At 38.4% G+C, this 15,924-nt stretch overlaps 1 protein-coding gene and 1 non-coding gene across 2 annotated transcripts in view; both read left to right on the forward strand.

The window, feature by feature from the left end:
- Efcab7 (EF-hand calcium binding domain 7) overlaps positions 1-14,378 on the forward strand; it is a 43,682-nt gene extending 29,304 nt beyond the window's left edge. Inside the window, 7 exon segments of the mRNA XM_055629059.1 lie at positions 982-1,062; positions 1,064-1,140; positions 2,275-2,408; positions 6,682-6,830; positions 10,548-10,757; positions 12,080-12,187; positions 14,180-14,378. Of these exon segments, the coding sequence (XP_055485034.1) occupies positions 982-1,062; positions 1,064-1,140; positions 2,275-2,408; positions 6,682-6,830; positions 10,548-10,757; positions 12,080-12,187; positions 14,180-14,254 (834 nt within the window). The 3' untranslated portion in view covers positions 14,255-14,378.
- Positions 10,765-10,898, forward strand: LOC129692632 (U4 spliceosomal RNA). The gene has a single exon (XR_008722738.1). It is a non-coding gene; the product is annotated as a U4 spliceosomal RNA (small nuclear RNA).
- Positions 14,379-15,924: the final 1,546 nt, after the last annotated feature.

Here is a 15,924-nt window from a genome sequence, read left to right on the forward strand (position 1 = left end):
GAAGATACCTGATAAAACAGGGTCAAATGAAAGGGGAGGAGGTCCTCTCCTATCAGTGGACTTGGAAATGGGCAGGGAGGAGACCAGGGAGGGAGTGTGGGGTTGGGGAGGGAATGAGGGAGCAGGATACAGCTGGGACACAGAGTTAACAAATTGTAACTAAAAAGAAAAATAAAATTTAAAAAAAAGAAACAGAAAAAAAAAGAAATGTTATTTATAAATCATATATTTATATTTCAATCATAGTAGTAGATCTTTACTACTTTTCTTTAAGGAGCTTAGTATTTGCATTTTTAAAAATCCTAAAATTACTCTCTGCTTCCTGTTGAAAACATTGGCATTACTAACAGTTTAAAAGATATTTGGGGATGACTTAAATGATACATAGCTTCTTCTCTATTTTCGTTTTTAGGTAGTTTTGAAAACAAAAAAAAAACCATAGTCTGTGGTCTTAACTAGAGCTACCCCTAAGAAAAGAACCCCTGCACAGATGTAGCCCATGGCAGCTCAGCCTCCAAGTGGGTTCCCTAGTAAAGGAAACAGGGTCTGTCCCTGACATGAACTCAGTGGCTGGCTTTTTGATCACCTCCCCCTGATTGGGGAGCAGAGGAAGATACAGAGGCCACAAAGGAAGACAATGCAGCCAGTCCTGATGAGACCTGATAGGCGAGGGTCAGAGGGAAGGGGAGGAGGACCTCCCCTATCCGTGGACTTGGGGAGGGGCATAGTAGAAGAGGGAATAGGGGTTGGTAGGGGATGAGGGAGGAGGCTACAGCTGGGATACAAAGTGAATAAACTGTAATTAATATAAAAAATTTAAAGAAAAAAAGAATTTGAAATGAGTAAAAGATTAATAAACTATAACTAAATTGATAAATGTTGATTTAAAATAAATGATGTCTAAAGTTTCCCCTTCAGAAGAAAGATTTAAAGTCATTAAGATTTTTGGTTGTTTATTTTGTTTCCTTCTTTTGATAAAAGGTGTTTGGATGGACTGGTGAACTAGGACCGGGAGTTTATTGGTTAATTCCTTCCACAACTGGCTGTAGGCTAAAAAAAAGAAACAAAACCAGTAACAGAAGAAGCTCAACTTGTACACAGAGATGAAACAGGGGAATTATTTCTTACAAGTGAGTTTAGGTAAGTTTTGTTTATCAATGCTAGAACTGTGACATGCAACACAGAATACAAATCAGTCATCTGCCTATGCCCATTTTCTTTGGCTAACCCCACCCCCATCTTTCTATTTTAATTCAGTGTCTTACCACAACATGATGGGTTGTGTTCTCAAAAATATAAAAGAGGTACAAAAAAAACCAGTAGCTCATGATTTATGTATATAAGGGATCTGAACAGTGATATTTACAGAAATAGAGAACAGAATGGTGATTACCAGGGCTTGGTGGTGTAAGGAAATTTTGAGACAATATTGTTTAAAAGAGAAAATTTCCATAGACAGAATAAATTCAATTATATAATTGTATAATATGGTGGCTAGATTGTAGCTAATAGCAATTTATTATATTTCATAGAACTATATTTGAAATCGCTGCAAGAGTAGATCTTAAGTGTTTTCACCATAAAAACTAAATATGTGAGATAATAGATGTATTATTTAGCTGGATTTATTCATTCTACAGTATATGCATATGTTAAAAGCATGCTATGCTTAATAATTATATGTACATATTTAAAATTCACTAAGTAACCAAGAGTGACAAGTCTGGGGTTGTCATTAATTTCTAGGTTCTGTGCACTTGGCTGTACTTCAAGTACATCTCTGCCAGGGTCTTCTCCACCAGACATTGCCTTTAAAGGTAGATGCTGGCAGTTGCATGCTTGATTTTGATAACTGTCAAATTTGAAATATCAATCTTAGGTTGTTCTCCTATATCCTAGATATTCACAATGAAATTTGGCCACAGGTCAAGATTTCTTGGATATAACATAGCTCAGAAAAAAATTCTTCAATGACACTTACTTCCTTTGAAACTTGTCTTTAAAAGCTGCCTTTAGGAGCTAGGGAGATTGCTCAGTGGGTAAAAATGCTGGGTGCTCTTCTATTTCGGTTCAATTCCTAGCACTATGGGGTGGTTACAGCCATCTGTAACTTCAGTTCCAGGGAATCTGTTGCCCACTTTTAGCCTCTGCAGACACCAGGAATGCATGTGGTGTACAGCCATATATGCAAGCAAAACACACATACACATTTAAAAATCCGATCTTTAGACTTTTTGCTTTGAAAATAATAAATTTTTATTTTTATAATTCTAGGTCAACTTTATCAGAAATATTTGAAGTAATTGATTTAGATGGAAATGGTCTTGTTAGCCTTGAAGAGTACAATTTTTTTGAATTGAGGACAAGTGGTGAAAAATGTGATGAGGATGCTTGGACTGTCTGCAGAGGTAAGTGCTTCTCTGTTTCTTAATGGATACAGAGAAAAATATATACGGCATCCCTTTATTTTCAGAAATAGCAAGCTGCACTCCGCCATGTCGTGGTACTGTAAGACAGAATAGTGGGGGAAAGCTACACGCGGGCTGGAGAGGTGGCATGGTAGTTAAGAGAGCTTACTGCTCCTGCTCCTTGGCTTGCTCCCAACGCCCACATCAGGTTGCTCCCGGCCTCCTGTAACTCCAGTTCCAGGGCCTCCACAGGCATCTGTATTTACTTGCTGTACATGAACTCATGCAGGCTACACACATACACATAAACTAAAAAAAAAAATAAAAATAAAAAAGTAAATCTCTTTTATTAAACCTAAACATTTATTTTCCTTAAAGTGATAGTTGGAATACTTGCTAAGAGACGTGAATTACTTAATGATTATTTCAGCTTTGGAGGGCTTAAAATATATTTTTAAAACTGTTAAAATTATTTGAAAATTTCATACATGTATACAATGTCTCTCAGTCATCTCTACACCACAGACACTCCCAACATCTCTACTTCCCACATTAATTTTCTATCCTTTTTTCTATTCTCTTCTCTGCTTCCTACCTCTCGTCTCCCCTGCTCTTCTTCCTTCTTTTTCCTCCTTCTCTTCATCTGCTGAGTCCAGCAAGTACTGCCTGCTGAAATATTGACTAATCTTATTGAGTTGACCATGTACTAGTCTTGTAAAGGTAAGCGTATGCAATGATTTAATGAATTCGAGAGTCATGTGTCCAGAAGGCAGCATTTCTCCCCATCCTCTTGCTCTTACATTATTTCTCCGCCCTCTTCCACCATGTTCCCTGATCCTTGGAGAATGTTCCCTGAGTGCTCAGTAATCACTTACGTACTTTGAGGTCACTTTAGTACTTGAATCAGTTATGAGTCTGTATTAACTACTGCCCACTGCAGATAAGTGTCTGTGGCCAGGGTGAGAACAACACTAATCTAAAGGTATAAATATAAGTACTTAGGAGGCAGTTTTAACAACATGTCCATTTACTAAAACAACAGTAGCAAATTCCCTGCTAGGATCTTTGGCTTTACCTTCCAAGCCATGGACTTTGCCAAGTTGATAATAACGGGTGGGTTCCTCCCTGTGGAGCAGGCCTCAGATCCAGTCGTAAAGTGGCTGGTTACCCCCATAATGCCACTTGTGCCAGTAGACGCATCTTGCCTGGCAGGTTGGTACTGCAGCATTCGATGGTACTACTGGGTAAAACTATCGATTTTTTTTACCTCCTAGTAGTCTGTGTAGTATCTTCTAGCACAATACAAGCTGGCCAGGAGGGAACAATTTTTCCAAGTCAGTTCCAAATTGATTGTTCTATGTCCTGTAACTAAAGCAGGTTGTGTCTTCAGAAGAAGGGTCTTACCATCTAGTATGATAGATAACAAGTAGCAATGTATCCTGGTTACTTCTCTATGCTGTGATAAGATACCATGACTAAGGCAGCTTATAAAAGAAAGCATTTAATTTATAGTTCATGGTTCCAGAAGGTTAGCATCCATGACCATCATGGCAGGGAGCTTGGCAGCAGACAGGTAGGGCACAATGCTGTAACTATGGCTGGGAACTCACATGTTGATCCACAAGCATGGGGTGGGGAATGGGGGCTGAGGGAGGTGTGGCTCCACACAGTTCCACCAATTGGGAGTGAAGTATTCAAACATGAGCCTATGGGGGACGTTCTCATCAAACTACCATGAATGGCAATTGCACATATTATTTTAGGGGCCTCTAGAGCTTACCCAACCAATAACTCATAAAAAGGTTCTTATCACCTGTCACTGAGATTTCCATTAAAAACCCATGTCTTCTGGGGGACTCATTGTCCACCCATGCAGGGTGCTTTTAAACTCAAAGTCCTTTTTTAAAAAAGGAGACTACTTTTCCAGCACTTGATATCCCTGGCTATACACTGATCTGAAAAGGACAACAAGAAGTCAGTAAGTTAGTTTCACTTAAAAAAAAGTTTCTAGAATGTTCTTTATGTGATAAGAATTCTTAGTTGTGCAGGGCGGCCCACACCTTTAATCCCAGCACTTGGGAGGCAGAGGTGTGAATTTGAGCCCAGCCAGGTCTACATAGTGAGTTCCAGGACAGAAGGGTTACATAGAGAGACCTTGTCAAAAACAAACAAACAAACAAACAAAAACCCAAAACCCAGTGACAACAATAATATTTAATGTTTTTGTATTTGTGCGTAAGTAGGAAAGTCAATCCGTAGACCCATCTTTTCCATTCCACCCCCACCAAGTTCTTCATATTATTAACAATGCCAGTACATTTGTTAAAGTTTGTGAATTCATCTTGCTGCATTATTTCCTATTATTAAGGTTCACTTCTGTTATATAGTTATACGGGTTTTGACCACTGTTTAATCTCACAAATGCAGTTATTACAGTAACATAAAGAATGGTTTCAGTGTCCTAAAACTCCCCTGCATCCTATCTGTTCACCTGTATTTTCACCTACCCCAAACCTTGGATAATAACTGATAATTTTGCCTTGTAAGGAATGTTTTATGACTGAATTGCATGTTTTCTTTATGTCTTTTCATGGTTTGATAGTTCATTTATCTTTACTGCTGGATAATATCTCATGTATGGACACAGTTTGCATTTTTCTGTTCCCCTGTTGAAGGCTATCTTATGATTTCCAGTTTGGACATTTGTGAATACAGCTGCTGTACGCACTTGTGTGCAGGGTTATATACAAACAAGTTTGCACCTCATTCACATTTCAGTTCAGTAAATCCTGGACTGTATGCTAAGACAGTGGTTAGCATTGAAAGCAATGCTGTTTTACAAGTGTTGTGACAGTTTTGAGTCCCACCAACCATTATTAGCATTCCTGTTGTGCCACATGTCACCAGCATTTTGTGTTGTGCAGTTTCATCTATGGCTCATTGGAAGTTACTGTTTGTGAATGGTTTAAGGTCTAGTCCCAGATTTATTTATCCTTGGATGTGGATATCCAGGTGTTCCGGTACATTGTTGAAAAAACTTCTTTAGTCCTTGTGTTGCTTTCCACTTTGCTACTTATCACTAGTACAGTTACATTCTGTTACATTGACCTAATTTCCAAGGGACTCGCTAATACCATTCTTGGTTCTCATAGCTTTATGTAAGCCTTTGAGTCAGAGGTTACTAGGGAATCCACTTCCTTTTGGTAGTGCTGAGGGTTAAAGCTGCTTGAGAAGTGCTTTACCACTGAGCTTTAGACCCAGCCCTTTAATAAATTTTAAAAATTAATAAGGATTAAGAATTTTGAGTTTTAAAGGTCATTAAGTTATTGCTGATCCACATAGTATAGTATTAAAGACACATTTTTCTTTAATACTTTCTTTGTCTTACATATCAAATATTAATTTTTATCTTACTTTACTAAATAGTAGTACATTACTGTCATTACTCTCCCTGACTTAATTTGCATATTTTTCTTGAAAATTCTGTGAATGTTTCACTTATAAAACATTTTAAAATATTGGTCAATCAGGTGTGCCTTTAGGGTTTTTTCCCATAATAATGCATAGGCCAGAGGTGCTGTCTCATTTCCCTTGAGTGTAATACAGATAGGAGTTGGAAAATAAAATATTTCTTGTTATATGAGGTTGCCAAAATATTATCCATTAATGGTATTATTTATCTGTTAGATTCATTTCAGGACAATCATAATATGACATGTAGGTGGAGCTATTAGACACACATGGACATGGACATGTATACATATAAGCATATATACATACACATACATACATATATATGTCTAGGTACTTGTAAGTTTAGTTTATAGGCACAAATAATGTTAAATGAGCATATTCAGAGTTCCCTTGGGAAAGGCAGGTTTCCGTTACCAGTCAATTTGTTAGATAAACTATACTTAAGCCTGACCCCATCACTTATCTCTTTTTCAAACTCCAGTGGTCCGGGGTACATCATATCAAATTCACTCAGGCCACTCTTAGTGGTCAGACTGAAAAATTAAAGTTTCCTCTAACTTTGGAATGTGTTTGCACTAGTTAGTTAGAACTTGCCAACATCTTGGGAAAAAAAAAATCACATTTTGTGATGACACCTGTGTTAAGCTGTGGAGAATTAGAAAAGGAAGCAAATTTGGGGGGATTCTTACTCCCCTCGTTATTGCCGACAACTAAACATTTATGTTTAACAGTGTAGACATTTTATTAAGCACATGGACTTTTAAATAATGTATGGAAGAAATGGTGGTTGTTTTTACAGAAAACTTTGACACAAAGAAGAATGAATTAACGAGACAGGGGTTTATGGACCTGCATCTGATGGAGGCAAACGATCGAGGAGGAGACCCTCTGGACCTGTGGGTAACTGTGCACTCGATGGGCTACAATAAGGCTCTGCAGCTGACGGAGGTAAAGCACTGACACTGACAGAAGCCTTGCTGTCAGGATATTCTTGAACATTCTTGAACAGTCTCTGACACGTGACTTTAGGCACTCAAATCCTTGACTCTCTCCTGGCCACATCAGTGTGTTTCTCGTACTTTACTGAAGCTCATGTTCTTCACTAAAATGTAGTTACTGTCAACTATGATTAATCAGAGATTAAAAATGTTGAGCTTTGATGTACAGAGGGAAATTAGTAATTACAATGTGTATGTTTTTGTTGGAACACAGTCCAAGACTGGAGTTGTGTGAGGGGAATTCTGAGTGCTTGTGAGAAAACTCTAAGAAAACAAAACAAAAGTCTTGTGACCTCAGTTTCTTCAAAAACTTGGAATTGTTCTTGGAATGCGCTTTCATGCCCCTCCCAGGTATAGTGGACGGAAGTGAGTTACTTCAGAATGTTCATTACAGCTGCTACTATTCGTTCATGCACCTCTATGGAAAACATGTTTTTGCCATGGGCAACTTGTCTTTGTGATTGAACACTATTCTTAAGTGACTTCTCAACCCTCAGAGTATAAATTGCCTGATGCTCTGAATGAAGTTTGCTATTGCATGAGACTTTAGTCGGCCTCATTGTTAGGTCCCACTTTCCCAGGCCAACAACTTATTTTAAATTGGAGATGTCTGTTTGAATTGCCAAAATCTTATTTATTAATAGGGAAACGTCATCCTAAGAGAAAGAAGCTTCTCTGAGAATGAGAAGATGTGTCTATAGAGAGTTTGGAGTGTTTGTCTTTTTAGAGATGGTGCCTCTTGGATTAGTGGTTATAAGACATTGGAAGGAGTGACTGGCTGATCCCAAGCACTCTGTGTGTGCTGTACCTGTCGCCATCTCATTGGCTGTTAACATAGTAGGACAAAGTTAAACAATACTCCAAGTCCAGGGGAGGAGGAAAATTAGGCCTTTTAAAATCTGTGTCATGTTTAAAATAAAGGACTTAGGAGTTTGAGCTCAAGCCGCATATTAAGTAGCAAGATATTTATTCTCTTAAACTCATCATTTTCTCATAAATCAATCAACTTTTTTAATATTTAATGTGTGCAAGTGTTTTGATTGCATGTATGATTGTGTACCACATGCATGTCTGTGTCCACAGAAGTCAGAAGATGTCATATCTCTTAGCACTAGAGTCACAGGTGACTGTGAACTGCCATGTGGGTGCTAGGAAATGAATCCAGGTCTCCTGGAAGAGCAGCCAGTGCTCTTAACCACTCAGCCAGCTATTCAGCCATCTTTCCAGTTGACTTGAGTCAACTTAAAAAGGTAGTACTGGTAATGACAGATTTAAAATTTAAGTACTTTGAGACTTTGACTAAATCCCTAGTTTAGATATCATTCAGTATTCCTCAGGAGTATGCTTTCAGGAAAGTTCTCTCTCTTTCTCCTCCCAACCCCTTTTCTTTTTATCTCATTTTTTCTCTTGCCATTTTTAGTAATTGCATGTGAGGTGTTACCATGATTTTTTTGTTTGTTTGTTTGCTTTGTTTTTTAAGACAGTGTTTCTCTGTGTAGCCTTGTCTGTCCTGGACTCGCTTTATAGACCAGGCTGGCCTCAAACTCACAGAGATTCACTTGCCTCTGTCTCCTGAGTGCTTGGATTAAAGATGTGTGCCACCACGCCCTGGCAGAGTTACCGTAATTTTTAAATATCCCTCTTTAGCCTAATATTTTGTGAATTATACATTTTAACCATGGTTGCAAAAGCTACTTCCAGTCTATAAACAGTACTGATTCTGCTACACATGTTTTTATCTAATGGAAAAAATTTTAAAAGCAATAAAGCAATTTGAAAACATTTAAAACCATTTATTATAATTACAAGTAAGAAAGACTTATGAGGTAAATTTTAATTTGACTTAAATTTATTTATAACTTTGAATAGATAATGTGTCCCCATTATTTGAAATTTAATGAAACGGGGCTGAAGTTGGTGCTCTGTTGATAAGAGTGCGTCCCTAGAATACCTGAGTACAATCCCCAACACCACATCAACTGGGCACGGTAGTGTATGCCAGTTCAAGGTCATCTTCAATTACATAGCAAGTTTGAGGCTAGCCTGAGCTACATGAGAAAAAAAAAAAAACACCATAAAATAAAATAAATTTTTACAGGAAAAAATACATGCAGCAGCAAGTATCAAAGGATAGTGTCCTAGTTTGTTTTCTATTGCTGGGACAAAAGCCATGACCAAACGCAAGTTAGAGAGGAAAGCTTATTTCAACTTAGACTTCTGGGTAATAAAGGGAACTCAAGACACTCAAGAGCAGCTTTAAGAGCCTCCAAGACTGCATGATATGGTTTTGTAGGTCTGAAATCTTAGCATCTCGGAAGGTGCTAAGCTGACGCAGGAGGCCTTTGAGTTTGACACCAGCCTGAGCTGCATAGTAAACTGAGAACATTCTGGAAAATATAGCAAGACCCTGTTTTGAAAAAATAAGAGAGAGAGGCAGAGGCTGATGCAAAGGCCATGGAGAGGTGCTGCTTACTGACTTGATCATGATGGCTCTCTCAAGCCTGTTTTTTTTTTTTTTGTTGTTGTTGTTTGTTTATCATTTATTACAATTTATTCACTTTGTATCCCAGCTGTAGGCCCCTGCCTCATCTTCTGCCTCTGACTTTCTGCTCTGTTTGAATTCCTGTCCTGCCGTCTTTCAATGATGGACTACTATGTAGAAGTGTAAGCCAAATAAACTCTTTCCTGCACAAAGAAAAGAGACAAAAGGAAATGCAGCAAAAACACTAAAAACCTCTGAAAAAGCGAGACATGCTAGAAGAAGTGACTCAAAAGACCCTCTGCAACCATATCGCCCACATTTTCCAGGTGTGGCCAAGAAAACAAGTCCCAAAGATGCTCTGACTTTACCTCATGCAGCCTTTTAGTATGTCTTTTAATTGGTAGAAACCCATTTACCTGTAATGTTAACCCAGGTTTATCCAGCCTTTGGTGTAGGCTCTGCCTAAGTTTATCAAAAGAAAATCCAGGGCTTGCTTGATTCACTTGTTTTGGATTAAAGAACCTAAGCTGGTTTGCTGTGTCCTTAGGTCTTAGCCTGTTTGCTGTTAATCCCTGTGTCCACAGACATGAGCAAACACTTTTTGAAAAGTTTCTGTGTGTGTGTGCAAGTATGTACATGTGCACGCAGGTGCCCACAGAGACCAGAGCTTTAGATTCTGTAGAGCTGGCGTTAAAAGTTGGTGAGATTCCCAACATGTTTGTTTGGAATCAAACTCTGGTGTTTGTAAGAACAAGTGCTCTTCACCACTTAGATTGTCCAGCCCTGAGTGAACAATTTTTTTTGAGTGGTATAACTCCTGAAAATGGATCACTGTCTTAAGATTTTTATTCAAAAAAGTTTATAGTTGGTTTCTTTTATCCATCGTTTCAGATACTTGTAATCTGTTGTAGTTTGAAGTATTAAATGGAAGCATCCAGAACTTAACATTCTAAGTTACCTTCTACCCTGAGTCACATAATAAGATCTCAGCAGATCCTGCCATCCTCAGGCAGGACTGTCCTTCCGTCTAGGTTCTGTGTCAGTCTTGGTGGCAAGCACTTTTACCCACTGAGCTGTCTTGCTGGCCAAATGAATCTCAAATAAAATGATAAGCACTTATAGTAAGTTGATTTGTTTAAAATGTTACAGAAGGCTAAACCAAGATTTTGTTTGCTTCCCCATCAGGCATGTCCATTTGTCATCAATATCTATGCAGAAAGATGCAAGCCAAGAATTAAAGCTGTCCATATGGAGGCATGCAGTGGGCAGCTTGAGAAGGCCATTTGCAAATATGTCCTCGATAGAAGTGATTCTAAAGTTATGAATGGCTATGAAAATATAATCGTACATACTTGCAATTTTGACACCTGGATAACATCAATTATTGAAAATAAGGTATTGAAGCTTTATGCAGTGGCAGTATTCTAGCCAGTGAGGTTTATCTGAGGCACAATTATTGCTAAATTGAAAATAAGGTATCGATTATGAGGTCATTTTCCTTATTTTGGTATAAAGTTTAATAATAAAGTTATCTTCCTTTTTACATTATAAATATCCTACTGTATTTGTAATATTTATAATGGAAAATTACTCTCTTTAGTATTTATAAATTAAACTTGGCATGTTACTCTCAATTCAAGACCACTGTTTTTATTTTAAAATGTGAACATTAAAATTTGGAGATCAGTGAAGAGTCAGGATAATTTAGGTACAAAATAAGGATATTATTTTTGTTTATATAAAAGATTACATATTTTTAAAAATCTTCGTTTAGTTTGTTATGCTGCAGGACCACCAGGAAGTATGAAACATGCTCTCTGCTTTCAGGTTGCGATGCTTAGAAAGACAAATTTAATACTCTCAGAGAGACTAGAAATAAGTAAACATGAAGTCATGTAGTGCCGTTCGGATGCACAGCAGTTTTCTCCTGCCTGAGTCTTTTTTAATGAGACCATAGAACCTGGGGACCATGTCTGACCGGGGTGGGGGTGGGGGCGGCAGAGTAGGATTTTAGCTTTGTCTCAGTCTACCTGACCAGCGCCAGGTTCTCTGGGGTGGATAGTGTTCAAGGAATGATAGCTGAACTTGACCTCTTGCCTCCACATGTGTACATGCTCACATGTTCACCCACATAAACCACATCAACGTGTGCACACACGCACACACATGCATGGGGAAGACATAGTGTGAGGGATTGCATGGAAGGTCAGAAACAGGGGTAGAGTAGATGTAGATCATATGTGGCCTCTAGGATGCTCTTCAGGGACACAAAACATGCCTGGCATGCAGTTCATGTGAAAGAAACATCTTACTGAGTCAGCGAATCAGAGAGGAACCCACTTAAATGGATGTGTCAGGTGTATTAGTTGGAAGGGAGGATCTGAATGAATGGGTGTTAGAGAAATAGAGATTTTGAAAGAAGAGAAAGACATTGCTGTAATAACCCAAGGTTGAGCTAACTTGCTGTTGCCGTCCACAGTGGTCTTGGAATGAAAATTAAAGGGACAATCCAAAGCACATTTGAAAGAAATGCTTATATCATTAGTGATCAGTTAGAATGAAATGAATGAGAAAACCCGTGGCGCCAAGCAGAATGAGTCAGCTGGTTTGTATTAATTTTTTAGTGGACTGGATTCTATAAACAAATTTTCAGGTTTTATTCTGAGATTTATATTTGTATTTATTTTTCAAAACTAAAAACTTATCATTTTCTACAGTCAGACAACAAAGTGATTATTCACATCAACAATGAACTGAGTAAAAACTGTGTCAACAACAGAGGACTCAACATCTTTGCAGTAGAAGTGGCACCAAGATCCACAATGGTAAATGTTACTCTCTGACTACAGCCTTTTGAAGAAAAAAAAAAAAAATTCACTATTAATGCTATGAGTAAGCATGTGGCATGCAGTGAAGTTGAGAGTTACTTAAATGTGGCATTCATAGCACTGAATACCCTGTTTCTTCTATAGGAGAGTTAGTGGGATTTTTGATTAGTTTTGGATTCTTTCTCATGTAATGCAGGCTGGCCTTAGACTATGTAGCTAAGGCAGATCTTAAACTCCTGTTCTTCAGTCCTCATCTCCCCAGTGCCAGGATTACAAGCCATCATGCCTGGTGGAGGCTTTGCTTTTAATTCCGCCCCGTCACTGTTGGTTGAGCAGCTGTAGGGTGGTCATTTAGCGTCTCTGTTCTGGTTTAAAATTTGTTTTGCATTGTGTATGTGCACGTGTGCATGCATACATATGTACATTCATGCCATAAAATGCCTGTCAGACTTAGAGGGCACTTTATCAGCTGAGCCATCTGCCAGCTCTGCCCCAGGGTAAGGGTCACATCAAAGGATATCACAAGATTAGTGCAAAGATAAAAATAAAGTTATATGAATGAAAGCACTTTCAAACATCATATGCCAAATAACGTGACTAACAGTAGTTACTTTTATAACCCAAAATACACTTATTTATACTATTAGGATTGTACAGTATCACGTGAGAAAAGAAACCTCTTGAAGTTTTAAAAACCTAACTATGTCAAGAGCCAGAGATAGCTATAGTTTGGGTATTAGCAAGCTCAGTTTTTCTGATGAGATCACAAATTGAAAGGCAAGAACGGATCAACAGACACGCAGGCTGTGGAGAAGGAACAGAGAAAAAGCTTACTAGTGTATTTTATTTTTACTCCCCCTCCCAGCCCATGTTTTCTGTGAAATTCCAGAACCTTCTTAGGTGATTTAAAAGTAAAGAGTAAAACCAGCTTATTCTTTAAGTTTCTCCAATAAAGTCTTAGGAAATGAAGTGCAGAGCAAACTCAGTGAGTGAAGTACATGCTATGCATCCTCAGACCCTTGTAAAAGCCAGGCGTGGTGGTGCACAGCTTGTAAACACAGTTCTGGAGGAGAAACCAGCAGACCCCCGAGTACTGTCCGGAGAGTCTAGCCTCATCAGCAGGGTTCGGGTTTCCAGAGAGGGGGGGTGTTTGAGGAATGACAGCTGAGCTTGTCCTCTTGCCTCCTGATGTGTAGGTGCTCCCGTGTCACCCACATGAACCTGTGTACACACATGTACACAAACGTGCATACACACACAATTTTAGACAGAGCTCTAGGCTTGGAGGAGAAAGGCGGTTTACCTCCCACCGCCCTTCCCCACCCACCTTCACACAGGAGAACTGCTCTAGCAGAGGCCGAGACTGGGTCTCCCGTCAGTCCTCAGACCATCCACTGTCAGTCCATGCTTGGCCAGAGAGGCTCAACTTTTATCTGGACGCAGCTGCTTCCCTCCCCTTCCTCTTTGGGTTCTTGAGACTAAGACTGAGACTCATTGTGTATCCCAGGCTAGCCTCAAATTTGGAATCTTCTGGCCTTCACCTCCTAAGGTTATACCAGTAGGTAGTGTACTGTCACACATATGTTTTTAAAAAACTGTAATCATCACTCTTTTATTAATGTATACTTTGTGTTGCCCAGGCTAGCCCAGTGGTGCTCCTGCGTAAGCTTCCCAAGTATTTTCGTTCATGCACATTCATGATATGGCATAGAGCACTGTCCCCAGCCTCGCAGGGGTGTTTTTTGGTTTTGTTTGTTTGTTTGTTTGAGGCAGGGTGTCATTGGGGAGCCCTGGCTGGCCTAGAACTTGTTGTGTAGACCAGGTTTCCCTTGAACTCACAGATATCTGCCTCTATCTGCTTCTTGAATGCTTGGATTAAAGGTGTGTTCCACCACACTTAGTTTCATAGGCCTAGAAATGCCTTATTGAAAATTAGAAAATAACAATAATTTACCAAGAAAAATGAAAGCTTTCTATTTTTATTTGCAGGTTTGTCAACATGTAATGCCCCTGAATGAACGACAAGATTGGATATATTATTGTGTGTATTCCCTTATATCCTAAATAATTCCACTTGGAGCTATCAAACTAAGAAGTATTTTAGATCGAATCTGTTATTTATTAACTAAATGCTGTTTCATGTAACTGGTATACTTAATCTGTTTCATTTCTATGCATTTATATTTTATGTCCATGTTATATATTTTATTATTAAAATACAAATAGTGTTTTAAAAATGTGTGACTGTCTTGTTAATTTAGTGGGAAATATAAGTACTTTTTTAATAAATGAAAAAATATAGAAAGGATTTATAAAAGTAATATTCAATATACACTTTTGGTTTGTCTTGTAAAAAACAATATAAATACAAAACCAGCCATTTAAGGATCTAATTATTAAAAGGATGAAGTAGAATTGAAGAAACCTGTTTCTGTGTTAGGAAGCCAAAACCTGTTGGCAATAGCAGGAATAGTCTGTCCTAACCTACCAGCAAATTTATTGCTTGCTTTTCACAGAGGGCACAATGGAAGCAGTTGAAATTAAACCTATGTTTCAGTTAAGGAAATAGTGTGTAAAATGAAAAAGGACCTCAAGCAATTAAAAGCTATCAGCAACAGAGTACTTGGCCAGGGTCGGCTTTTGAAATATGAATACCATCTGACAGATACATTTTTTTCTACTATATAGAAGCATATATTGTAAATGTTGTTTGGAGTTTGGACCAGTAATGTAGGTATCTGTAAAACAGGTTGTCATTACCTCACTGAACTCTTCAGATGGATGTCCCATTAAAGGTAGTGAAATGTACAATTATTTTATTCATCAACAAATGCTTTATAAGTTCAGCATTCGTGGTCATCTCGCTCATTTCACCTCATACCAAGTTACAGAAGATTGTGTGATGCTAAAACCATGTAACAAAGTTGTTATATTTTCCTAAAGTAGTATAGGGCTCTTACAGTCAGATGATGGGTTTTATGATATCATCTTGCAAACATGGAGACTCAACAAAACAAAACAAACAAACAAACAAACAAAACATGGAGCATTGGAGCTGTGCTCACTACATAGGCACAGCCTGGCTACAGAAACCTCTGCTCCATCGGTGCTTTGGCAGCTGGGGTAGGACTCACTATCTTAGAATTCTCATCTCAGTTAAACTTTCTTTTTCCTTCTAACTTTAACATTGTACAGTTCTGATGTTTTAAAACTAACTTGTTAGGTTTCAGATACTATAAGAACTTCTTAAATTACTGAATTTAATCACTGCACTGATTTACTACTAGGTCTTGGCATAGACAAGGTTTTTTTTAAGCTAGTGGCCTTCTCTTAGATCTATTTTTGTGTAGGTTAAATATGCAGCAGAAATGTGATATGCTACATTTAATTATATCTTGGGTATAAGCCAGGAAAATAGAACTGTATTTCTGATTTTGGCCACTAGGAGGCGAATGCATATTAGAGGGGGAAGGTGGGAGGAGCAGGGAGAAAGGGAAGTAAGGGAGAGAGGGAGTCTGGAAGGGAGGGAGGGAGAGTTTTCAGCACTGTTAACCTCTTTATGCCTAACAAGGCTGTTTTGGTGAGCTATGTTGTGCTTTAAGGCTGTCTGCACACCCAGACATATGTGCTCTTTCTGAATAGAAAATACATAAAAAACTACCTTCTTTAGAAAATGAGTCTTCTCTTAAAAAATACTGACTTGCAGGTCTTTTTGACTGTAGTTATAAGATATA

Source organism: Psammomys obesus, unplaced genomic scaffold, assembly GCF_907164565.1.
Source record: "Psammomys obesus unplaced genomic scaffold, mPsaObe1.curated_primary_1811, whole genome shotgun sequence".
Lineage (NCBI taxonomy): Eukaryota > Metazoa > Chordata > Mammalia > Rodentia > Muridae > Psammomys > Psammomys obesus.